The sequence below is a fragment of the Brachycentrus maculatus genome, unplaced genomic scaffold (assembly GCF_059751285.1).
Source record: "Brachycentrus maculatus isolate JH-2025_06_01 unplaced genomic scaffold, ASM5975128v1 h1tg000195l, whole genome shotgun sequence".
NCBI classification, from domain to species: Eukaryota; Metazoa; Arthropoda; class Insecta; order Trichoptera; family Brachycentridae; genus Brachycentrus; species Brachycentrus maculatus.
Window position 1 is genome coordinate 452,435 of NW_028280946.1, and position 27,969 is coordinate 480,403.

At 31.7% G+C, this 27,969-nt stretch overlaps 1 protein-coding gene across 1 annotated transcript in view; it reads right to left on the bottom strand.

The window, feature by feature from the left end:
- Window positions 1-613: 613 nt before the first annotated feature.
- The window catches only part of LOC148307685 (cell growth regulator with RING finger domain protein 1-like), a 44,257-nt gene continuing 16,901 nt past the window's right edge, over window positions 614-27,969 (bottom strand). The window contains exons 3-7 of the mRNA XM_088262966.1: window positions 11,756-11,930; window positions 8,742-8,889; window positions 6,007-6,114; window positions 2,739-2,892; window positions 614-1,818 (exon numbers count right to left, since the gene is read on the bottom strand). Coding sequence (XP_088119092.1) covers window positions 1,652-1,818; window positions 2,739-2,892; window positions 6,007-6,114; window positions 8,742-8,889; window positions 11,756-11,930 — 752 coding nt within the window. The 3' untranslated portion in view covers window positions 614-1,651. The remainder of the gene's footprint in view (window positions 1,819-2,738; window positions 2,893-6,006; window positions 6,115-8,741; window positions 8,890-11,755; window positions 11,931-27,969) is intronic.

Sequence of the window (27,969 nt, forward strand, 5' to 3'; positions counted from 1 at the left end):
TACTACTATGTATAGAGTGAGCCAAAAGTAGTGATGTTTGTTTGTTAAATAAATAGGTACCTAAAAAATACAATTGATACTTTTAATTGCATCATTATAATTCATTTTCATAAGTATGAAAAATTATATTAGGCGAATGGCCACCTCTAGCAGTGATGCGATATTTAGCTCGTTTTTAGGCCCTTTCTATTGCATAGTGCCGGATTTCTGTCAATGTATCGGAACATTTGTTTTCAGATAGCCATGATACAGCTGCTATGATACATAATACAGTTATATAATAATGTTTATGAACCATAAAATAGTCTTGTGGCGTTAAATCGGGCAATCTGGGTATCCAAATGGCCACATATCGCCGATATTCGAGATGACACGTCCACAAAACATTTAAAGCAAACTGGCCACAAAAGAATTCAAGCATTTCCGCTGTATAACTAATTGTATGTGTCTGCACTTTACAAAAAATAAAACCAGACTGAAATATGCCAAGAAATCTCAAAATGGCAGTATTTTTTAAATGCCCACTAAACTATGGCTCACTCTATATTTTAATATAATATTTACATAATGTCATAAAAAATGTTAATAAGGAAACGGATAGTCCATAATGTCATTTTGTCTTGTTTTCTTTATTATTTTTAACTGACATTGACATTAACGAATTAATGAATGGAGACATTAATATGAGTTCTAACTTCTTTGTTTATTTCCTAGTTACATATTATAAATTCTAATCGTTTGTCATGCAAATATGAATGAAATTTAAAATCATTCAAAAACGCATTCAAATAAATCACATTAAAGAGCTCTTTATTTCAAAGTATAGCAAATATGACAAATCGATATATATACACATACTGTTTGGGGTTCAATGTGCCATGTTTTCTTTTCTTCAAAAAATAAATTTGAAAATTGACATTCGCCTTATATTTGAGACTTTTAAATCTATATGTACATATTTGACATTTAAAATTGTAGTTGAAACATTATATCGTTATATTTGGGCCAATTCTGTAATTTAACCTTCCATTCCTCGGTTGTCTTTCATGTCAAACATGGAACTAAACTGCAGATAATATGTAGATAGTTCATTAGAATCATTTGAGGGTAGGTATGGATATATACATTCACCATGTTTAAAAATTATTGACGCAATTATTATATTTGACTTGAAATATCGAGTAGGTATACTGATAAAATTTGATAGAAAGATAATATTAGATAAGTAACAGAAGTGCTCACAAAAAGAAGAAAATGTGTAAATAGAAAATAACTAGACACTGGCTGAAAACAATCTTGGAGGGTGAAGAGCCATAAAAAGAAGTTCTTACAGACAAATTTGTATCTACTTAATCGGAACGTAGCGAATCTGTAGTGTTAATCCCGTTAAAGTATAATGGAATACAACATTAAGAATTTTAAAATGCATCAAATCAACTGTACATCTTCTCTCTATGACCATCAATATCAACATCCGTTTCCTCTAAGAAAAACATTTATATTCATTATATTTTGTGCACCCCATAACATGTTGCAAAAATGTCAAACTTAAGTTTTATCTTCTCAATCCATGAGTGTAGAAATCGGAGATCCAGCAATTGAGAACATATAAAATATATCTATTTCATTTCAACGACACAGTTGCCGCTGCTTATCGAAAACCAAGAAAATCTGTCAGCCTGTCGTTCCAGGTGTCGAGCCACCGAAATTGACTTTTGTCCTGGGGACTGTTAACTTCCATGGGAAGGTAATCTTCTATGCGGATACAGAAGAAACTGTGAATTGGACTTCTGCAGATTGGACATCGATCTAATTTATCTGAAAAAAATATATATTTTACAGTTTCTGCATGTTTGTGATCTTATTTAATATTGTGATTCAATACTACCTTAAGGAAAAAGTTTTTGCATTCGAAAATAGGAGTCTAGTAGAGTATCTAGGAATCTAGTATTTCTGACCCTGACAGTGAAACTAAGCACAAAATAATTTGATTTTTGAAGTATTTTCATGGAAAATATCATTACTCAACCCATTTTCACTATATTATTTGCAAAATATCATCAACAATAAAATAACGTATAAAAATATTTAATTCTTAAATATGCTAATCCACAAATGAAAAATTCAGCCACTGCTACATTGAAATTTTATCGGGATCTTATTAATTTATAGAGTTTCCAAACTGAAAGGAATAATCCACTCCGTTTTAGAGGCTTTTTAGTAGGTAGGAGCCCAAAAAATACATCCCAGTGGATAAAGATGTGTGCCCATAAATAAATACAAGATGAATTCCCACAAATAACTGCATAAATACCTGCTTATGTATGGGCATCTTTTTACTGTCAATGAATATAAAAATAAATTAAATACATTTTTCCAGCAATTATGGGTTCTGTGCATTAGAGAAGTTCTAGGTAATATATTAGATCTCAAAGCAAATTTAGGAAAATGTAACATTAACCAGTTACCAGTTTATCACGAGCGTGACTCGGGCCAGAGTCCAGTGATACTCGGGCAAATCGTATTCCTTGGTGGTTTTGATTTGCCCGAGCCAAATATATTTGTGAATTTGTTTTTATTGACTATCCCGGGCAGAGTTTGGGTAGTCCTGTTTCGAGTTGTTTGGTGATTTTTCACCAAACAACTTAATTTTCTTGCCAAAATTTGACTGTTAAGTGATTGAAGGATCATTTAAAATCCTGACATCAGGAAAAAATCAATATTGGTATTTTACTTACTAAAGCAGTTAGCACAAACACATGTGTGTCGGCAGGGGAGGAGGGCACGCGAGAGGGGGCACGTCTGGCACACGGCACACAGTTGCTCGCAGGGGGGCTCCGTTACTTCATACGACGTCGGCTGGATGGGGTTGCCAGTGGCCAGATATAATTGCTGAAACCGTAAATAATGATGTAAAAAATGTCTTCAAGCAATAGAAATAAATAATAGTGATTTCACAGCCTAGTATTTATTTAATATTCCCTGTACTGGTCCCTGAAGTGCACTGCGTCAACACAATGCAGTGCTCTATGCATCGTTAGATACGGATAAGGGTTAGAAGAAGAAGACTTTAAATACAATTAAACCAGAATCACATAAGTACAATAAAATAATAATAAATCTCCGAATTTTATTGAGTTGGCGGCGGTATGCACACACCAAAAAACTTTTGAGTAGAAAGGGTTAAATTAATTTATTACGTTGCACGTAGAAACTGGACAGTACAGAAAATACCAGATATCTGAAATCATTTTCAACATTTATGAGAGGAATGATATGCAATTTACAAAAACAAATGTAAAGTCGTTTTAGAGATATACTATTAGGTATTTTTGACCTTAGAGTATGACTATTGTAAAAGCAATAAAATAAAGTGGTTATAATTTTTTACAAAAAACACAATGGACTCAAACAACATTATTGCTTAATAAATATTATTTAATGTTTCTTGTTGTTGTACACAGATTTATGTAAAATACGTCAAACATGAGCATTTGATTGCATTTACTAATCATAATATAAAAGAAGTCAGAAAATCAGGAAATGTATTTTAATAGGGTAATTTATATTTCTGGAAATGTAAATTACAATAATTTGCATTAAAATCCATGCTCTTAGCAACGGAAAACTTGTTTGATCACACTTATGCCTTATTTTATGATTGTAAAAAACTATATATTTTAATATTTCTTTTTAGATAAAAGAATATGTATTATTTTTGACATCTCATCAAAGATGAAGAAGAATATGGAAGTCTGGGCATTTACGGGGCTGACGACCGTCATAGGCTGGTTTAAGTGATCACTTTACACACGTGTAACATTCACCAATTCTACCCATTATTGACAACCAAACTACTCAAATTCTTGGAAGTCTACTCAAATTCTTGGAAGTTCAATTGAAGTTCTTGGTTGTCAATAATGGGTAGAATTGGTGAATGTTACACTTGTGTAAAGTGATCACTTAAACCAGCCTATGACGGTCGTCAGCCCCGTAAATGCCCAGACTTCCATATTCTTCTTCATCTTTGATGAGATGTCAAAAATAATATGAAAGTAACTCCTGTAATTGGAGATAATCCAGATTTTGTGAACAAGTATTTGGACACACTCAAAATGTTGTAAAAGAATATGTGTTACGGAAATCTGCATTTTTTTAAATAATATAATATAATAATAATTAACACAAAAGAATGGGTATTCAATTGTCCAAATCATCATACAAAAATAATAATTCAGCCCCTTAGGGAACATTATAAAGATTTTTGTAAATATCTCAACAGAAAGAATGATTTTTTTTTAATCACGGACATTATTATGTCCGTGATTAAAAAAAAATCATTCACTATTGTGAATGTTACGCAATGTATAATAAAGTCATCACTGAAACTGGCCAATGACAGGTCACAAACCCAGTTAAAGTTCACACTCTTATGTTTCTTACCCAAAAACCCTTATGTCTCATAATAATAATAATAAATCTGTATAATTTATATAGCGCCATTTTCGTAAAATACTTCCTCGAGGATGTTTCACTGTGATTGAATTGAGGAAAAGAAGATGGTGGAAATGATTTAGCAAACAAATGCTAGTTTTTTTCTAAAGATCATCTCACTCTCACTATTTCTAACTACGGGTGGAAGAGCATTCCACGCCATTAGTCCGGCAACAGCAAAGGCACGCTTGCCAAATTTATTGCGCCGGTTGTGACCTGGTAAGATCACTATCCAAATAAACAGCATATTAAAAAAAAAATACCGAATAAGTGTCACTTCACTATTTAACCTTTTCAAAGCCGCAAATATATTACGCCGCCGCAGTGCTTATCAGGCCAATTATTTTTTGGAAAAATAAGTTTCCCAAATTTTTTGTTGTTATGTTTATTAAATTAAAATTTACTTACCATATATTAAATCCAGCATAGATTGTTAGAGTTTTATTCTTGAAGTTAAACCAGATCAAATTTTCATTGTCAGACAGGGTTGTCACACTGAGTCACACACACATGTTTTTATTTAATTTGATATTATAACACTTAACATTTTCATAATAATAATGGAAAATTATACAAAAAATAAGCGAAAATTGAGAAAGATAGACCCCCGTGGCGTTCAAACATGCCAATCAATATATTGAATTTTTGTGAGTATAATACGTGGAATAAGCTAATGGAATTGCGTGTATAATAAGTGGTAGTCCTAAAATATGACATCTGTATACTGTCAGCAGAAACAGTTTTCGAAATTTACTGATAAGTCGCTTAAAAGTATTTGGGAACTTTATAAAATTCTTTGGAGAACTTCAACAGATCGCTCACTCCTTTCAACAATGTCATATATCAAAAATCGACAATTTTCAGTTGTGGATATTTCAGAATGCCCAGAAAATGTACTATATCCCAGCAAAAGAGGCATATTTTAAACTTAATATTTACCCGCTATAGGCCAGATAGTGTTGTTTTTGCATTTTGAAGAAAAGGTATTAAACAAATATTATTATATTATAATTTTTTTTTTTCGTTATATACTAAATATTTTTCAAATGGAGAAAAAACCTTCAGGTTTTACCTAAAAAGATTATTATTTTTAGAAATATACATACAAAATATTTTTTAAATGGAGAAAAAACATGTTTTTTCAAACATAATGTTTTTTCTCTAACTAACTTATTAGTTAATTAGAGAAAAAACATTCTGGTTTTACCATATAAGATCTGTTGCACGGTAAAAAGTTCAATAAGTGGCTTGATATTTATTTTTAATACATTTTATTATATTTTTGAATTTTAAAAACGATCTCCTGAAAAATCAATTATTTTTTATATATGACTTTGTTGAAAGGAGTGAGCGAGATGTCAATGTATGTATTGCTTACACCACATTGTCAATAGAAGTAAATATGGCGCAAGAATATATCACCAAAGTGTTTCTGAGATCTCGTCCCTGGCAATACGGACATATCTCGTCTCTGCCAACCATAGGGTCAAAAAATAGATATTCAATACATACCTTTAGGCAAGATAACTGTCCGTTGGCTTGTTTGAGGTATTGTGCCAACACACTCGTGGGAAGAGGACAAACGGAGTCTTTGATGTGAACCACGTTGACTAGTGCCACCTGAGAAATAAGCCAAAGTGAAACATATATAATGGATCCAGCAAACAGTTAATACCTTGGGTGCGGAGTACCAACCAGGCGCGTACATGTAATATGTACCCCGGAGCGAAAGACGCGCTAGGCACGTATAACTGATTACAGAGTCAAATGGCTTAAAAGCATCATAGCATTATTGAAAGTGTACCCTTAGAGTCTAAATAACAATATTTTATGTCAGTGTGTGATGGATACTAAAAATAAAAAATAAAAAAATATTTCCTGTATGAATGTATGATATAATTTACGAATGTAAACTCAGGTTGTCTTCTCGACGATTTATGTTTATACTCGCCTGTATCAAAGCAAGTATAAATATGAGTGACGCGAGAATACTACACACAAAGAAAACAGTATGTACTAGTATCTACAAAAAAATCATATTATTTCATATTTTTAATATAATTTTTGCATTTTTAAAATTGTTGTTTTGTCAGAATCTCGAGATTGTTCGCGATGCATTGAATGTAGTGAACGTGTTAAGAGGGCATTGCCATCTTTTGGATATTCACCTCGTCTGCCAGATTCATAAAATATTTATGATAATTTAAGCAATACAGACTTGAATGTGGGCGTCTGCAAATAATATGTACCTCCATATATGTAATGAGTTCGACGGTTGTATCACTAAAAACAATCAAAACAATCTTTTAGTGAGGAATATTCATGTTTTATACTTTTTATTACATTTAAGTTTTGTACTGAAATTTCTTGGTGGAACTACATTTTATATAATAAAATAACAACTATGTAGTTTTTCCACATTAATTTTATTTGACCAGCAACCAGGTTTCAAAATAAATAATTAAAAAACAATGAACCATAGATTCAACCGAAGCAGTAGCATTACCAAGATATTTTCAAATGAAGCATAAACAAAACTTCGGAAATTTGAATACTGTGGTTGTCACCCATGGGTAGAATGATGAATGTTACACATGTATAAAGTGATACTTAAACCAGGATATGACAGGTCGCAAGCCCCTTGGAATGGCCAGACTTTCCATGTTGAAACATATATAAAAAATCTTGATATCAATATTGTAATCCTAGGTATCCTGAAGGGTACTTACTCATAATCATCACATATTTTTTTAATGAATAATTTAATGATGATGTCCGCAACATGTTATTAATTGTGTTTTACTAATGCAATCAAAACTGTATTTTTTTGTACATATAATATCAGAATGTATTATTAATAAAAAAGTTATAAACAACACACCAATAAATATGAAACGTGCAGTAATATTACATTTTACTTATTTTCCATGAATAGTAAATATCGTTATTTACAATATTCTATTTAATATGCTAAATACAATTCATAAACTGCACACAAGAAACATATCAAGCTCTTCAAATAGCAGTTAAAGGGGATTAATAAAATGTTCATAAGGAAAATATGAGTAAAAATTATATTTATTCAATTTAAACAAATTCTTAAGTGGTGTTCATCAATCGAAATTAAATTGAAACTAATTTAGCTGTTGTGGCATTGAAAATAAAATATTTTTTATTGCCTAAGCTCTGATTTCAGTTGATACACAAGGTTTTCATATGAAATTCAAGTTCGCAATACTTAATTGGTGTATATACTTCACAGTACAATTATTTCATTCTTTCGATATATATTTTTTATAGTTGGCAATTGAAGTAGAAATATAGAATTTTTCAGTTTTTAAATAAACAACGCAATCAAACCATAAAAGAAATTGATTAGAAAAATATGTACTTAAACCTGAAAAAATTACAAACTTTCAATTTACCAGGATTTGATCAACCAGGATGCAAATTTTCGGGATTGTTTTGTACTTAAAAAATTACTGAAAAAGGTTTTTTCAATTTTCTTTTAAAAAATTAAAAGAGAACTTAAATATTCTACATTTTATGAAAGTTAAACTCGTGGTCAAGTGCATTAACTCTTGTTGTCATGTACTTTAGGAAAAAATTACTTTTACTTGATTGTTTTTTTAGGTGGACTTTAGGTGGACAAAATTAGTGTGATATACCTTTTAATACAACCCTTGGATTAACTAGAAAATCCTAATAAAATTGTTTACCGTCTTTTCTGTCAATCAAAGGCTATATACAAATAGCTATTCTACTATACGATACATAATGCACTGAAAGACGCTAAGACTTGGAACTAGCGGATGAACCAATATCAATGAAACCATATAAAATATTGTCACACTTTTCACCATCAAATAATTATTTTGATAATAGTAATATTATCCATCAATTTATTCAATCTACACAAGTTAGTAAAAACATATATAATATGATAATGACAGATTACAAGAGATTACATTTAAAGAATGCGTTTGGTGTGAGGCTAGTATTTTATTTAATTAAAAATTGATTATAAATTTGATGTGTAGAATAACATCTGTAACACAGTACTGTAGTCATAAATTTTACAGGGGGTATGGTATACTATTAAGGACTTTTGCGTGATGGGATTTTCAACTTGGACCATGCTCTATTTGCATATGTGATAAGGTTGAAATTGCTTTATCCTTCCACTTGCAATGTGATCAACAGTGATATACATTTTAAGAGGAAAATTAAAGACACATAAAACTTACAGTATCCTCAGCCTGCAGTCTGTCAGAGTCATCATTTCTGGTCAGCAGGACCACCAGGGGATAGCATAACCGGGGAGGAGTTCCCAGTCGGAGCTGAGCTGGAGGAGGAAGGTGAAGATGCAAGGTCTGCTCCGAGTGAATTTCATCACTGGAAATTAAATGCCAATGAACTAATTATAATTTGATGAAGTCTTGTATTATTCAAATAGGAAAAATGCTTTCAAGTTATTGATGATATTTTTTCCAGTAGGTATGGATATGTGTATTATTTAGAAATCCATATGCGTTTTAAAGTAGTATATACATAAAGTAAGCTTATTACTTACATCACTTATTGATAAATAATAAATATTTCCTTACTGTAAATATGCATTGTTTTTTCTCAAGGGACTCATACACATTAGCAATGTAAAAATTGGGTTATCTTTTAAGTACGGATATGTAATCCAAATGTTATAGCCATTACTGGTATTGTCTTTTTCCTACCTAATTCTTAATCCCTCTTCATTTCCCATTTGAATGAATGACTTTTACCTTGAGCCTTTTCATTTGCATGAGTATTTTAACAAATATATTCCATATATTCCACTCCCAGACCTAAACTGAATCACAAGACTGATTTCCTTGCAATAAAATTAACACTGCGTCAATCCAATGCGGTCCCTTATACAACATTGAGTGCAGATAGGGTTCAAAAATATGTATGATGGACATTTGCTCAAAAGTTACCTACCCAGTGCCAACACTCGGAAAAAAGTTATTTTACAGGATTATTACAAATCAAATTTTATTATACTACATTTGATTCATGCAATATTATATTGATCATTGATTACAATGTGTACATATTGATAAAGTGTTACATTTTTTTTGTTTTTTCAACTCCTATCCACACCAAATGCTGCATTGGGCACTGAATTGTCAACATATTGGTAAGGGGTATTTTCTTTTTATTTCAATTGAAAAAGAGAAATATTTGTGTTTTTATTATTTCCGAAACTACTTAAATTACATACTATTTCTGTGAGCCTAAGCGGCTGATTATTAGAAATAGGTATCCAATTGAGGTAGAGTGGGTTCGAACTGAGAAACTCTGACTCAATAATCCGCGACACTAACCACGGGACCACAACCCGACACTATAACAATTATGTATCCCGAATATTGCTAATGGCACCATATTGAGTTGCCATAGCGTTATATTGACCATTGATTATGTCTACATTCCTATGTTAGTCTGGGAATTATGAAGCCTATGTAATAATTATTCATTTATGCTGTGTTTTTTGCGCATCAAAGTTTTTATTTATCATTTGGTTTATAAAATTATCAAAATGATTCAATATGATCTTTTAAATTGAATGTTTACTGGAAAATGTAGCAAAACAAACACTTTAGCAGGGAAGTTCATAATTACCTACTCCAAATGTGGATAAAAGCATAATTGTGTCTATGGTGCAATCAAAAGATTTGATCCTCCATTATCTAACTTTGAATAAACTCTCATATATTATCTATGGTATAGTTTTATATTCGGTGTTATACAGGTATATGGCAAGACGCTTTAAAAAAGGTTTAAAAAAAGATCATTACTCAGACATGACATTTTCAATCATACATAAAACATTAAAGACAGTGACGTCAATAGATATGAATATTTATAAAGGTAGTCTATGAGTTCATTAACTTACCAAACTAAGGCAAGGGGTACTTACAGAACTCAATAACAGGAGTATGTGACTGATTTCAATAATTAAGCATCATTGTTATTTGAAGGTTACATTTTTAAGATGATAATAATTGCGCATTGTTATTATTCTGACATTTTGAATATCCTTGAACATCACATACGCATATTGTTTTCGTTGCTTGTTGCTTTGAGTTCAAAGCAGTAAGCATAATATGATATGCATATTATGGAGATTGGGGTAACAGACAAAAATCTTTGTATAAATCAAAGTTTAAAGGTAAAAGTCATCATGTACAGAATAGTGGCTCAGATCTCATAGAGATTTGGTGATGGATGACCCTCGGGTTCTCGATGCTCTTAAATTTAGTATTCTGCATATCTCTAAAATCTGAAACTAAAACAAAGAATATATAAATGGTAAAAATAAATAAATTGATAAATAAAGTGATATCCGGGTCACCCTTCATAATGATTTTTACCTTTAAACTAACGAAATAAAGAAACATAATTTGATACATCAGCATGGAAAAACACACACACACACATGTTTTAAAATTATAAGATACAATGAATACAATAATTTAAATTAAATTAAACACTTGAATAATCCACTGAATTGAGTACTCAATTCAGTGGATTATTCAAGTGTTTAATTTAATTAAAATAATCATGTCATTCCACAAAGTTAATGCCGAATCAATAAATAATATGAATACAATCGTTATGATTTTTTTTTAAATATCCCTTGAAACATTTAACATGTGCATTTTTTTCAAAGATATTATTAAAAAAATCTTTTAAAACCCCAAAACCCATAGGTAATAAAAAAAAACTGTAAAATATACTTTCAAGGTATATTAAATAATGGATTAGTTCAATACATGTCTCAAATAGAACCCATTAATAATAAAGAATATATACTCACTGTATTTATACCTCATCACTGACTAATTACTGTTTGTTATGGCATGATAAATTACAGCATTGACTGACCTCATATTCTCATCAAGTCCAAATTTTTGGATCCGGCGACATTTGATTATTAACACATTGTTTGTGGGAAAAGCGTATTTAATATACTGTTGGTAGATAACGGAAGATGGTTATAAGTATTCTATTTGCTTACTATTGGTAGAGCACAAGATGCCAAAAAACATTGTACAGATCGGAATTAAGTTTGCGGTTACTTGAGATTAGTATACGACCCTAATTAGTATGCTAATTAGGGACGGGGTTGATGAAAAAACCGCCCGACAACAATGTATTAAGATAACACAAATTTAGGGATGAATCAGAAGGCCAGCGTAACTTTGGATTGACCGACCTTATCTCGGGTGACCTGAACTGGCAGTGGGGGGCCACCAGCAGGGCTCCCCTGGTCAGGGCCTCCTTGAGCTGCCCCCAGGGCCTCCACAGCGCGGCGTGCAGTTCCCGGATGGACACGCCCCAGAAGGCCTGTAACGTGTACCGGACTTGGGACGACACGGAGCACTGGACATCTGGAAAAATAAATTTCAAGACGTTAAATATTTTAATATTATTGATTGGTTGAATTTCTTTTGAGGATTTTTAAAAATACCATTAAGCCGGGTGTACTCTCCCTTATTCGCAGACTAATTAGCGGCTTTATTTATGGGATTGATGGATCGCATCGATGAACAACACCTCCACAGAGACATCTCAACAGAGGTGAAGAAAAATATAGAAGTCTAAGTATTTATAGGGCTTATGAGCTGTTTTAGGCTGGTTAAAGTGATCACTATATACAAATGTTACTCATTTTTTTAAAACTCATATATATAATAATTCACACGTCGTTGCAAGTGTGAGATCGTGGCAGTATCTATGGTTGATTTGAGTAAGCAAGAAAAATAAAAATATATAGCAAGTTAAAAATGTAAAAAAGTTTTAAAAAAAAACTCTGTTTTGATTTATTCAGAATACATAAAAACTAAAAAAGGAGTAAACATAAACCATTTGAAGTACGATTAAGTAGGTAATCATAATAATATACAACGTGGAATCTATGCAAATTTGCAATAAAAACTGCGAAAAATTATTCCAATCAGGTAAAGGTTAATGACACAAGAAATTATCAGACAGTAAAACGTCATTTACGACTGAAAAACTAGTTATTTTACCGCAATGGTAAACAATAAAATTACTATAAGGAAATAAAAAATAAAGCTAAAAATGAAGGACCGTCGTAAGGAAAATCGCGAATGAACTCTCTCGCTCTCGGGAGTGTCTTACACCCCACGCGGGCTTCATATCTGCTTATTTTTATCACGTGTTCATGACGTTGTAGATATTTGTATAATTAATTACATGTATCTAAAAAATATGAAGAATTCATGTATTTTTTAAAGTATTTTTTGTGTAAATTGTGTGAATAATTTAAAAAGTCTTTCGCGGTAGGTACCTACTGTCGAATGGTGTATTTAAATCATAAAGAACGGACCCAGTAGTAAAATATCAAGGATTAAAATATAACGTTTTAAATTCTTAAATTACTTTTTTCCGCTAATGAACTCTTGAAATATAAAATTGCTCACTCCTTTTAACAACGTCATTTATCAAAAATTGTCAATTTTCAGTTGTGCATGTTTTCGGAATGCCCAGAAAATGTACTATATCCCAGCAAAAGTGGCATATTTTTAACTAAATATTTACCCGCTACAGGGCAGAAAGTGTTGTTTTTGCATTTTGAAGAAAAGGTATTATATTTTTAAACTTTAAAAACGATCTCCTGAAAAATCAAGTTTTTTGATATTTGACTTTGTTGAAAGGAGTGAGCGAAATGTCCGAAATAGATGAGATTTGCATGCTTTTCTACAAACATCGAAACAAAAATGAACGCAACCGTAATACGACGATTTAAAAAAAAATCTTATAATGGAATTCATAGCGGAAAAAATATATAACCGGAAGACATATGGTAGCGAAAGGAATTAATAAATATAAACAGAAAAAAATACCAAAAATTATACACCTTAAAATCACAGATGTCTAAAAAAAGCATTTTTAATTAAGTAATTTTTTGTAACATTTACTTTGTCTTCGATCTAAATTTTGATATGTAAGTCTGAGCATTTACAGGGTTGTAATCGGCTGACTTAAGTGATCACCTTTAAGGCTTGTATAATATTACTTTTAACATTTGTACAGATGACAGTTACAACCGGCATACGTAGTGGCAGTGAAAATGTTATTTATTTATAATACACTTCTTCAAAAAATACAAATAATATGGATGTTCTATCACGAGCTGAATGGTTAACGTTACACAAGTGAATAAAGTGATTTAAACCAGCCGATGAAATGAGGCAATATAGGAAGAGAAAGAAGACCAAGGAGTAATGTGGAGCAGTTAAAAGGCAAGGTAGGCGTCGTGTCGTATAAAGATTTGAAAAACGTGGTTTTAAACAGAGGGCGGTGGTGGAGAGGGGTACTCTTCACACAAGAGCCTGACTCTTAAACTTAATGTGTGTATAATAAGTAAAAAGTTATTTCGTCTCTTTTAAGACATATATTATATTTCTTGATATGTGTTACCCTCGGGAGTTAAAGCCAGCGTTTCTCTGCAAAAAATTAAATATATTTAAAATATTCTTAATTGAATAAATGCTAAGTATCAAATTACCAATACGTCCGCGATCTATCTGTTGATAATACCTGATATTGATTTTTTTTTAAAAACACGTCACTTAACATACAAATTTTAGCACCATGTTTTTCAGAATAAATAACATTATAGTGATATTATTCTTACATAAATAAGATATAATATTTACCCATTTAACTTTTTGTTTGCCCAGAGTACATCCATTAGGTATGAAATATGCGTTGATAAATGAATGCAAATTGAATTTCAATCATTTCCGCATAGAGTTCAAGGTAAGTGATAAAGAAAAAAACCCTGCATTAAGATTGCATAAATTTGTGTTTCTAGTGAACAACTCAGGAATTATTTTGATTTGAAAAAAACAACAACAACAAAAAAAAATAAAATTCCATTCCCTAAATATTATACTATAGTAGGATTTTTTTAGTATATACTTAGGTGATTTCATCAAAATATTGCATTGTATTTCCATTTTTTGATGAAATGTGGTAATTCACTGTAACGAACTTTTCGCATAACCAACTTGCTCCTGGAACGAATTAAGTACGTTATGCGAAGTATTAATGTATTTTACCTTATATCGTGTATTAACACAAGTAATATTTTCTCGTTTTTCGTAAAGACGAATATCAACGAAACGAATAAAATTGTATAAGGGGCTACGCCAGCAATTCTCCTCTGCTTTAAAAAATATTTTGTAATAAAATTATTTTAACCCAGCCGGGAATCGAACCTAGGACCTTATCCAGATAGTACGCCAGGAAATAAAGGAAGGAAATGACGCCATGCGATCTGGTGATAATTAATTATATTCTGGCACCATTATGACTTTTACATACTTTTATATAATATAATATAAAACCCTTATCCGCACCCAAATGGTGCATAGGGCACTGTCATATAAACGCAGTGTTATCTTGATAGTTTATACATGAAGGAAAGGTGATCAGCCCTCCGCTTCAGGTACCAGTCCATGGTAATTTTGAATAAATATTACAGTGAAAAAATCACTAATATTTATTTTACCCCCCTTGGGAATCGAACCCGGAACCTCCAGAACGAAAAATTACATACTTTTAGTGATTATTTAATAAAATTCTGGTGATCTGATTAATGACTTCCAAAATATTATTTAGGTGACCAATTATTTAAAACATAGTAAAAAGTTGGTGATCGAAAACAAGGATTTGACAATCATTTAAATAGTTTCCGTTAATACATAGGAATGTTCACGTGGACGTTCGTTTGTTATGTTTTCACATATCTTCATCGAAAGACATCTAGAGGAAGATCACAGAATTCATGGTTGCTGCAGAAAGAAAATATGGTTCGAAGGCATGGCCTAGGTGACGTTGCCCATGACAGAAGGATCTACAACCTGAAGACGAGGAGAGCTGACCCCAACAGTTTACAAGTACGAAAAGATGTCCTGGACGAGAAAACATATAAAATAGAGTAGGAAATTTGTTTGTCAGGACTATTTTTTCGTTTTAAAAAAAGTCGCCGATAAATAAGGAAAACCAAAAATTACTTATTCGCCTTAACCTATTTATCACGTTAAACGAACCATTTTCACCCTATCAAGGTTGATTTAAGATCACGTGAGCGTTTCAATTTGCTAAGTGTACCAACAGAGCAATATTAAAGCATGTCAGGGGTCGTTACTTGTTAACCTTTTCATTGCCATAATGTCGGCTATTAATAAATCTCGCATCGAAAGGTTAGGTGAGCCAATACAGCCAGACCCCTGAAGCCACAATATTGCCATCGAAAGGGTGCGGGCTTTTCACTCTACGCTTTGTAATGTAATATGCCCAAGTATTATATGTTTATTTTCATAGAAATTGCTTTATTAAAGTTTCCGATTACTTCACAAAGAACTGCGAATATACGTTTTCGAGGAAAATCTACGTGCAAAAAGCAAGTCTTTTTACAGTAGGCGATCATTGTCAAATACGTAGATGTATGAAAAAACGACTCGTTAAGAACATGCGTTAATTAGTGGGGATGAAAAACCCATTTTTTTAACGATTTGAAATCAATTATTATTGACATTTTACAAGCAGAGAGGAAATCACTATGACTTGATGAATTTAAACAATATAATAAAATATGATTTTAAACAAATCATTACAATAATTGTGGTGGAAGTTCACACAGAGAAGCGGAAAAGATATAAAAATGTGTTAATTTAATGGATACATGGCTCTTATGAAGTTACCCCGGCACTGTAGCGCAGGTGGTACGTTTGCTTCTTGTTGAGGAAATTGTTCGTTTTGGCATTTTTACAGTAGTAGATAAATAAATTTAAAAAAAAAAACAATAATCTTGTTATGTTTTGTTTGGATTTATTTGCTAATAACAGCGGTTATATTCAAAGAGCGATAATAAAAGCCGCTATATCGAACTAATTACGTGTGCGTTGAGATGTTTTACAAATAGTAAAATAATATTAACACCTAAAGCGCGATGGCCTCAAACAAAACGCGCCCAGCGGTGGTGGGTCTGATCTGACCCAGTACAGAAATCGCCTTTTAGGCGTTTTTCGTCGGGTTTTTATATTTTATATATTATTCAAAATAGCCTACATAGCAATAGGATAATGTGTCATAAGTTTTGTATGAGAATTTTTAAGTTTTTGATAGTTTTGAAATTAAATTATCCAAGCGCATTATTTTACATCCAAACGCGACAGCGCGCTGCGCAAGCGCTGCGGCTCACTACCACAGACTAACTAATTTATATACTCGCTACTACCGCGGAGCATGTCACACGCGCATGTAGCATGGTTGGCAATAAAGCAGTGATTGTAAACATTTTTATTTTTACTGAATTCAAATAATTTGTGTTTTTAATTTTATAACTATATTTTAAGTCAACATCATAACAGATAGAATTATTAACAAAATGCAACTAAGTAATTATCTTCAAATATAAAACGTGGCAGTTAGCTCCAAAAACCACAAAATGATTCTAGGATTTTGAGTTAATGTTTCAAGATAAATTTTTGTCCATAATGCAATTAAAATTCATTTTAAATACAGTGAAAATATTTAAATTTTCATTGAAAAATATATACGGAATTGCCCAAAATGGTGTAAATATTCATTTAAAGTTCGCCATTTCTTACATAAACATTTTGCGGGTTTTAGAAATTATGAATACAATTTTGTACGAAACCAAATAAAACTAATTATTATAAAAATTTTATATACAAGTTCGTTAGACATAATAGGTATGATATTTAATTTTATTATTGACCAATAAATTATTACCAAAAAATAAGAGGACAATCGGTACTTTTCTTGTTGAAATCGATGTTTTTATCACTTACTGACATTTCTTATAAAACCACGTTTTCCGTTGCACTTTCAAATTCTGAATCTAAGGTTTTTGAATTCTAAATCACTGTCATCTGCACTATTCTCTCACTTTTCTTCCACTTTTAGAACTGTCCAAAAGTCGTTCAATCTCGTCATGAGATAATTATTTTTTTCCTGCCATTGTGGTAAAGTGTCGAAAAGATTTTAAAAAAATAAAACTATAAATCGTTCAAATATAAAACAGTTTATTGTGAAGGTCTGTGTTTTGTAATATTAATATTTTTTAAATGTAGATTTACCTTATAGTCTATATATATATGATATTTAATCCGTCATACAAGTAAACAAATAAATCAGTTAAAAACAAATATAAAAAAAAAAACAATAAACGGAAACAATCGCCAAAGATTGACAATGTATGCTTTTGTTTTTGGGATTTCAAAATCACGGCAGACGGCACACTAACACATTGATAGCGAACAACTGACCCTACTCAATATGATTTTTGATATTTTTTTTTTTATTTTTTTTTAAATAACTCATTTGAATCTGGTCCAATAATTTTCGTTTGTATCTCAATTTGTAGGTAATTTTTTGAAGAACGATTACACTCTAGGAAAACGACGTAAACAAATTACCTATTACGTAATCAATAATTTTCCGCGATGGTGGGTCTGACCAGACCCACCATCGCAGAGGAGGTGTTAATAAAGGAATAATAAAAGTCGCTATATCAAACTATCGATATATGTAGAGATGCTTCACAAATAACAACATAAATAAACACGTGCTTATGTTACTTTGATTAGAAAGGAAACGCGTTGCAATTTTTGACCTATCCTAAGACGTATCTAGTGAGCCATTGTGACGAAGAGTTGAACATGCGACGTAACCAGTAGTGATTATATTATGTAATAACTCCTATTCATAAATCCACCACGTGAAACACATTATGTATTGCGACATAAATACAACACAAAATGGATACCTCATCATCTGGGTTCAATTGAAATCTTGGATTGACGTCAAACAAGATAGGACATCAGAAAAAATAAGTACTTTCACAATATGTATTACAGCTTTTATGTCATATATCTCAATACAATGATGATCTAAAGTAAAAAAAAATACTCATTCTAAGACGGAATGTAATGTTTTGAAACAATATAAAATTTAATTTCAATCAATTTAAAATTTGACGATGTTTTTCGCGATCTGAGCAAAATGAAGTTCAGAACAAATAGGGCATGACGTTTCCACACTGCCTTAATATTTGCTTGCCGGTAAATATAGGTGCTTAACTACACCTATATTTTTAACATTTTTTCTCACGAAACTCATTTGAATTAAGTTTAAGTGGGTGCATTTTCTCTTCCTGTAGCTATTACAGCTTGTGAAATATTTTAATATTGACCCTTGAGTTGCACTTGATGCTTTGATCAGTATTCTGAATGAACAGTAGTATATTTGGCGGAAGCAAAATAGTCTACAGTCACAAAGTCCAGGCGAATGCTTGGCGGAAAGGATATCTGAAAAATACTTTTTGATACCAATATGTTGGAGGCCAAATTCACAAAGTGGTAGCAGCGAAATAGCAGCGACAGAACACTACCTTTGTAAACCAACCGGTCTAATCGAAGCATTGAAGTAACGGAGGTATTATGAACAAGGCTTGGAAATGCACCAGAACAAACCATGACCCCGCTCTGTTTCGTGGATATTTTATGAAAACAGTTGGGGTTTGTATTTCGCTACAGAATAAGAAACTCCTAAATAAGAAGAATCTGCGAGTTCGAAGATGTTTGAGGAAGAGTAAGAAGACGTTTCTGGAGTGATCATGTAGGAATAGCAAGTTCGGATCGTGTGCTGAGGATAGCAGCAGACGAACGCATAAGAGGTAACAGACCCAGAGTAAGACCACCTAAACGTTGCAAAGATAGCTGGTATTCCATCTCTCAGGAGCCGACTCCAAGAACGACAGGACACAGTCCTAGCTAAAGAAGAAGAAGAAGAAGAAGAAGGAAAAAAAGAATAAGAAGGAGAAGAAGAAGAAGTGATTTGTGATATTCTCGTTAATATAACTTCAGTAACGAAACGGGAGCGCTCTACAATATGATATTACAGAATGCTCTGGTTCGTTCAAATTTCGGTCCGTTTGGTAAAATTGTCTACTTCGAACCCTGACTGTAACTGTGGTCGACTACGTCGCAAGATGAAAATTAGCTAAAAGAAAACAAAATCTTTGAACGAGTTATGTACATCTTCATGTTTGGCTCACGCGTGGTTTACGTGCTTAAAGATATTATGTCGTAATTTAAAAAACCACTGACGACTAACATTACTTTATGATTACCATTTGCAAAAAAAACTACTGACGGCTACCATTTTAATCTACAGTCTAGAGTCTAGAGGAAAAAAAGGTATTTTTTCCGATTCCCATTAATTTTAACGATGGTGTTTTTATTTATCATGTCATATTAGCTTATTTTTCATATTCAGTAGATTTTCGTAACGAGCGGATTATGTATCATTTTTCCCTTTGGAACTCTGCTGCCACGGAGATTAATATTTCGTTGGTTAGGAATTTATTTGTACCATATCCACTTCCGTATGTTTTGTATTTAAGAGGGTAATTTTATGTTAATTTGTTTTCTAAGGGTAGAAAAAATATTAAATTTAATAAATAAAACAAATCGTGATAGCAAAATAAAATATTGCGTGCATGATATTATTCAGAATTTATTTTAAAAAATAGGTACGTACATATTATAATTTTTATATTGTTAGCGTGAAATAAAGTAGAAGGTGCTTATAAAGAATATTTAATGAGAAATTTTGAAAAGATATCCATTTGATTAATTAATTATACACTGAAGATATGCTGAAATCATTTCACATTGTCAGTCGACTTTGATACCGTGGTGTGTCCCACGTTTCGTACAATTTGTCTTTAATTAATTCCTCTTTTCCTCCCTCCCGTACCTCTTCCAGGTATTTTTTATAAATGTGCAATATCGTAATTATAACAGTACAAGTAATTGTTTTGTAATACTCGTTTACACATATAACTTGATGTTACTAATCTGTTAAATTCCCAAATACAATAAAATTAAAAATTAAGCTAGTATGATAAGATTTTTTTGTTAATTTGTGGTCAAATATACGATAAATCGCAACTTAATTTTCTTTGAATGCAGATAAAACGTAATTGATTTTTTCGCGTTTTTGTATAGCCGTTTTTGTATTGTAAAACAAGTTTTCTTCGAAATAAATACACGATATCGAAAATAAAAGAGTTATTGAAAGGTGAGAAGTTAAAAAAACTTCGAATATTTTTTCAATATAAGTTCTACAAAAAAATCAAATTACAATATATATTCTGAAAAATTGTGTTTGGAGACTCGTCTGGCTCCTCGCGCAGCCAGACGCTTACTGAATTGTATATTTGCAAGCACATCCTTAATTTAATGAGGGGCTCGCTAGTTGCACATAATTTCAACAATAGGTTAGCACGGCTGTCCAAACTTAAAACACAGTAAGGGACATTTTTTTGTAGTTCTTTTTTTTTTGCATTTTTGGACTAACTAGAATCTACTTAGTCCAAAAATGCAAGAATAAAAAAACGTACTACAAAAAAATGTCCCTTACTGTGTTTTGAGTTTGGACAGCCGAGCACTGAGTCCCTTTTAGCTCTCCTGTGCAATGTACCTACACGAACAAAATTGAGAATAATTAAGATCCGTCGACATAACCGATGATATAATGATATAAATTGGGCGGCTGGATTTATCTATGAGTACATATTACATAAAGTTATTACAGCCGATTATATAACCGAGTATTTGGCACAAAAGATTGTTATTCTATAGTCTGGCAGGCACTAGGCGCTATGTAGGCATTAGGTCATTAATCTCGTGGAGAAAGGTTTCTAGTTTTTTTTTCGAACAATAAAAAACAGCCAGAGATTTATAGGATGTTAGAATATGTACCTACTTGGTGGGTATCGCTCGGTTTTGGATTACACATCGACCGTTTAGTGGGTCATGGGTTCATTTCCGTCAAACATACTGTCTATTTTTCTCGATACATAATTTATCGTATTACAAAGGTTTAGAAATATAAATGAATTGAAATCTTGTTTGTAATTAAATTGAAATCTTGCTTAAAATTGAATTGATTTTGTTTATTATTTGGCAGTCACCCAGTGGAAGGATGTTTCTGCCAGTGTCAAGTCTTATTTTTATTTACAAACAAAATAATAATAGAAAATATATAACAATACAAAATTTCATAGTTTAAATGCGTTTAGCTTTATCATTTTAGAAATTATGACCGCAATTCTAGAATTAGGTTCAGAAAGAAGGGTGGATACTTGGGTGGGGAGTTGGATTCCTGCCTATGTTAAGCTTGCTTTCAATAAATTTTGAAATCATGTTTATAATTAAATGAAATCTTACTTAAAATAAAATTTGGAATATTGCTCATAGTAAAATTTAAATCTTGCTTATAATTGGATTGAAATCTTGCTCTAATTAGTTCCATAAATTTTTTTTTATAGTGATTCAAATAAAATAAAAAAACTAACTAACTAACCATCACGCCGCTTCCCCGCAGGGGTAGGCAGAGAGAATAGAGCGCCACACCACTCTGTCCTTGCAAACATTCTTCGCCTCTTCCACGTTCATGCATCTCCTCATACATACCCGCCGATTGTTACGACTCCTAACCTGACCACTTTCAAGTATTTGGCATACCTGATCGTGCCATGTTTTTCTCGGTCTTCCTCTGCTTCTTTTCCCACTAACATTCGCCTCATAAATTTGTTTTACCGTTCTTTCGTCACTCATTCGTTCCACATGTCCAAACCATCTCAACACACCTTTCTTAATTTTATCGATAATGCTTATCTCAGCTTTGCATTCTTTGATAGCTTTGATTCAAATAGAGGATGGGAAATGTGCGATTTCAACTTTAAGAACGTTTGGTTACCGCGCTGGAGGTCGTTGGTTCAATTCCCAGGGTTCCAAAATAAATTTAAGTGATAGTTCACTATAATCATTTTTTTTAATTTTACAATTGTATTAATATTTTTATGTTTTACGTATTTATCTGAAGGTTCCGGTGTCGAGTCCCGGGGAAGACATTACTTCTTTCTGAGATATACTTCCTTTATATTATTGTAATCATTTCCTTTATAATTAATTAGTTGTTCACGAAATGTTTATGATTTTCAAAACTTGCTTTATTCGTCGATAACTACATATGTTCACATGAATATATTTTTCTACGGGCTGTACCCGCCCACGCGTTGCTGTGGCACAGTCTGGTTAAATATAAAATAAATAAAATAGAAAGCACACATTTTTAATATGTATAATTTCGCAATGCTTGTAAAAGAATGAAAACATTAAAACCTATGAAACATACCTACGAGACAATCGAAATAATTGAAATTTCTAAATGACAGCAGTTGTCAAGAAGCACGTTGGCCACCCTGAACGATGTTTAGTATTGAGTATGTTGCTGTTACGTTCAACAGATGGCACTGCCACTGCGTCAAATAACCTGTTTGAAGAAAACATAATTTTATCTGTCTCAGGTAAAATAAACTTTTATTTCAATACATGTACTTATGTAAATTTATTTTTCGTCTAAAAATATATTACAATATAAAAACTAACTAACCATCACGCCGCTTCCCCGCCGGGATAGGCAGAGAGAATCGAACGCCACACCACTCTGTCTTTGCAAACATTCTTCGCCTCTTCTACATTCATGCATCTCCTCACACATACCCGACGATTATTACGACTCCTGACCCGGCCGGTTTCAAGTATTTGTGACATACCTGATTGTGCCAGGTTTTCCTCGGTCTTCCTCTGCTTCTTTTTCCAACTACATTCGCCTCATAAATTTGTTTAACCGTTCTTTCCTCACTCATACGTTCCACATGTCCAAACCATCTCAACACACCTTTCTTAATTTTATCGATAATACTTATCTCAGCCTTGCATTCTTTCCTTATTTCATCATTCGAACATCTATCAAACATCGTTTTGCCACACATTCGTCTGAGAGATCAATAATTTTGATATATTACAATATCAAAATTAATAATCACAAATATTATTAATAAATAATCACTGCTGCTAATTTAAAAGAAAGAAGTAAATACAATGCTCAAAACTGATTTGATATTAATTAAAAAAAAAAAAAAACAACAACGCTACTTCGGTGTGCTGGAACCTTAAATGAAGGATATTTTCAGACAGTAAAAACAACGCAATAAAGTTTCAAAGAGATAATGATCTTAAAAACTTAAATGTTGACATGTAAATAATTGCTGAAATACTCAAGGTCTAGGGGAAGTGCACTATTAAGTATAATCTTACATACGTTGCGGTTGAAATGCATACTTTTGAAACGTTTTGGCATTGTAAAAGTATGTAATTACGAATGGATGTACACACATGTACCACATGCAGGGTAAACCTCAGAGTGACTAACCACCACCAGCGACTGGTCGCGTATTATTTGTATGAATGACTTTTTTTATTATTATTTAATATTGTAACTCCGCCTTGTCGTGGCGATTGAAGAAGTGAAGACAATAGTGAAGGATATTGGTACCATAAACCAAGCTAGGACACAAAATGCCGAACTCTCTTGTAGTGGAGAGGAAGCCCTGTTAAGGACAGTCAACTGTCCGGCTTCTCCCAAGGAGTTTCACGAGGTTTCCTTCCAGCAATGAGCAAATGCTGAGAAGTTCTTGATAGGCCCACACTAGATCTTTCCTGTTCCCGAGACAGATTAAAAAAAAATTATCTACATAATTTTAAATTATCTAGTGGTCTCCAAACCCAATAAGGGTGTGAGCTACTTTCAAAAATTGAACTTCTCTGGTGAGCTACCTATACAAATTCCCTCTTTATAGTTTTTCTTTTATCATCGGCCCTTATCGTACCATACATAATATTTTTATATTAGTTTAAATAAATTAGAATATCAGATTAAACTTAAAGCATTTCGTTGAAATTTAGCACATTTTTAAAAATTTATTTTCGGAGTTTAATAATAAAATTTACTAGGCAAATGTAATATCCTACGCGAGCCATCGAGAAAGCCTCGACGAGCTACAAACGCACAAACGCCCTTATTCAGTTCAAGAATTTAAGTAAATATGGAATTTTTCTTATACCGTGGCTCTTTATATACGTATTAGGTATTAGGCATAAAGTAACGAAAACCTTTTGAGTTAGAACAAATCATTTTATATTTTTTACTTATTGAAGCAAAAAAAAAATAATCCAAAGAAAACAGTATGTACTAGATTGTACGTGGCTGTGTCACACGGAGGGCCTAAATCGCAAGAGAGCTGGGCTAAGTTTTTTTAGACTCTGGAATCCAGTTTTGCTTACGACTACACGCGACTTAGCGAGACTGAAGGATAAATTCCGTCGCTAGGGATAAACTGCATTACGAGAGCAATATGAAACTTAAAAAAAAATACCACTTGTTTAATCGCAAGGCAAGAAGTTTGCATGCCACTGATGACAACATGCGCTCTTTTATTCTTACGATTTCAGGCGCTTACTCTTTTGCTTCGCCTTCGTTTTCGAAATTACACCGACTATGTATAGTTAATACCGGTAAACCGCGTGTGTCTAAAGGCTGCGCAGGTGTTTTGAAATGAGAGTATTGAGACTGTCGTTTTCAATTTTCAGCCGCTGTTACAATGCGGCTAGTTTACTACTAGTTGCCTGCTCTTACGTAGTTAATGTTTAAAAAAATCAGATAAACATTGTAATATTTTGTTACAACTATTGAATATGGATAAAAGTAAGCAAGTCGAGTTAAACGGTCAATTACCTACTACATATGTGGAGGTTCTCACCAAAACCTTACATTTTCATTATACATATATATATATATATATATATATATATATATATATATATATATATATATATATATATATATATATACATATATATATATATATATATATATATATATATATATATATATATATATATATATATATATATTAATATATATATATATATATATATATATATATATATATATATATATATATATATATATATATATATATACATATATATATATATATATATATATATATATATATATATATATATATATATATATATATATATATATATATATATATATATATATATATATATATATATATATATATATATATATATATATATATATATATATATATATATATATATATATATATATATATATATATATATATAACCTTATATTTCATTTGAAGTAATCAGGAATTCTAGCTTGTAAAATTGTTACGTTTTGGTGCGATTTAATGATATCATGTTGATTTTACACAGGATTAGTCACGTTTTGTCGCAACTTTAATTAAAATTTCGATAGAAAACAGAACAGATTTGCATTTAAAGGATTTTTGTCGAATATTGGAAATGTAACTTTGTGGTGAGGACCTCCACATATATGGTTTACCCTTGATACGAGCATTTTGCGCATGTTGTACATTATCATGGTAATTAACATAAGTTTATTGGGATATTTTTTACAACACGATTTAATTTTATGGATTTTATCAAATGGAGTGGGATTAAGTTTATAAATATACTTTGTGCATTTCAGTAATCAACTTTGATAAGAGATAATGTTTGAAGTCATTTTATATTTCAGTGTTTTTTTTTTAAAGATAAATATTAGTTTTCTAATTATTTATACAAATATTTCAATTTCATACTATTTTCGTAGGTCTACGCGGTTCGTTCTCAGATATATGAATCAAGTTGTGTCAGAAGGGGCTTATATTACTTATATTTAAAAAAATCCTATCATGTCGCGACAGCGATACCGGTTCCTATTGATCGAAACCACTTTATCATATTCATCTTCATAGGAATATCGTCCAATGCCTCCTCCAGCCCACCATCGATGACCTTATATTACATATCGCTAGTGTCATGACGGATCCATTTATGTAGATCCGTCAATAAAAATTTGGTGAAAAGAATCGGTGATATCATTTTCCACACATAATTCCCATGTGTTTTATTACATTATACAAATAAACATAAAAAATATTAATAATAAAAACGTGTTTATTCATTGATTTAGAATTGCAGCTTTTGCGACATATACAATGTAGTTTTCAAACACTAAAACGAGCTTATTACAAAATTAAATAAATTAACTTTGCAGTATGCTAACGATTTTCTTTAAAAACACGTAAAATTTGTTAATTTTAAATACGACAATTTTATAAAATGTAATAAAATTACATCGATCACAATTTAAATGTGTAATAGGTAAACAGAGATTTGCTCTTGCGTCACACTATTAACTAATACAAAAAAATGAAGCGTAGCTTCGTTAAAGGTCTCATGAGGTAATAATGGTATTGCATGTTGGGTATACCAACTTCCTACTTCATGTATTGTATAGCCTGTTCATAGTTCCCTAGGACGACTAAGCACATCAGCGGTACTTAAACTGTATTCTGCGGACGGTTGTATCCTACAACATTTTTACGATTTGTTGTTACAATTCCAGTAGATCGAGATAGTTTTAGGTTAAAAGAGTTTTTTTTACAGGGAACATGTTTGACTTTTAGAGCGTTGACATTTCGCTCACTCCTTTCAAGAACGTCATAAATCAAAAAACTTGATTTTTCAGGATAAATTTTTGAAGTTTAAAAATATAATACAATGTATTAAAAATAAATATCAAGCTTATTGAACTTTTTACTGTATCACTTATTGAACTTTTTACTGTGCAACAGATATTTTTAGGTAAAACTTGAAGGTTTTTTTTCATTTGCAAAATATTTAATATATTTAAAAAATAATTAAACAATACCTTTTCTTCAAAATGCAAAAACAACACGTTCTGCCCTGTAGCGCGTAAATATTAAGTAAAAAATATACCGCTTTTGCTGAGATATAGTACATTTTCTGGGCATTACAGGTAAACGAGCGTGCTTAATTTAAGCAAACGTGTACAGCTAGAGAGCATGGTCGTCTTAAGCATGCTTAGTTAGTAGCATTTGTTATCTGTGTACCTTTAGGTTATTTTATTTCATATTTAATTTTATTTGTAAATTTTACTGAACAGTTACATACATAAATATATTTACATTAATGAGTAACAAAAAACAGGTATTTGTAACATTCCAGTTACAGAATTTCACATATGTAATTCAATATAAATACCTGAAAGAGGGACGGGAGGGAAGAAAAGGGGAAAAGGAAAGATCAAAGCTCAAGTGCAAGACAAATTGTGTGAAAATTGGGACTCACTACATACGATATGAATATCGACTTACTATGTACGCGATCTCAGTGCTGACGATGTCGAGTAGAACATATCACAATTCACATATTCAATTAAGCGTTATGCGGGATATTACACCTTAGAAGGTATTGTTCCTAAATATACAATTATATTCTGCTAACGACTTGTGCAAGGCACTCTTTCTTCTACCTTCCACGCAACACTATACAGTTTGAGAGTCTTGAAGTTTCGCAGATGCCTAAACGCCCGAAGCTGCGGTTACGGCAG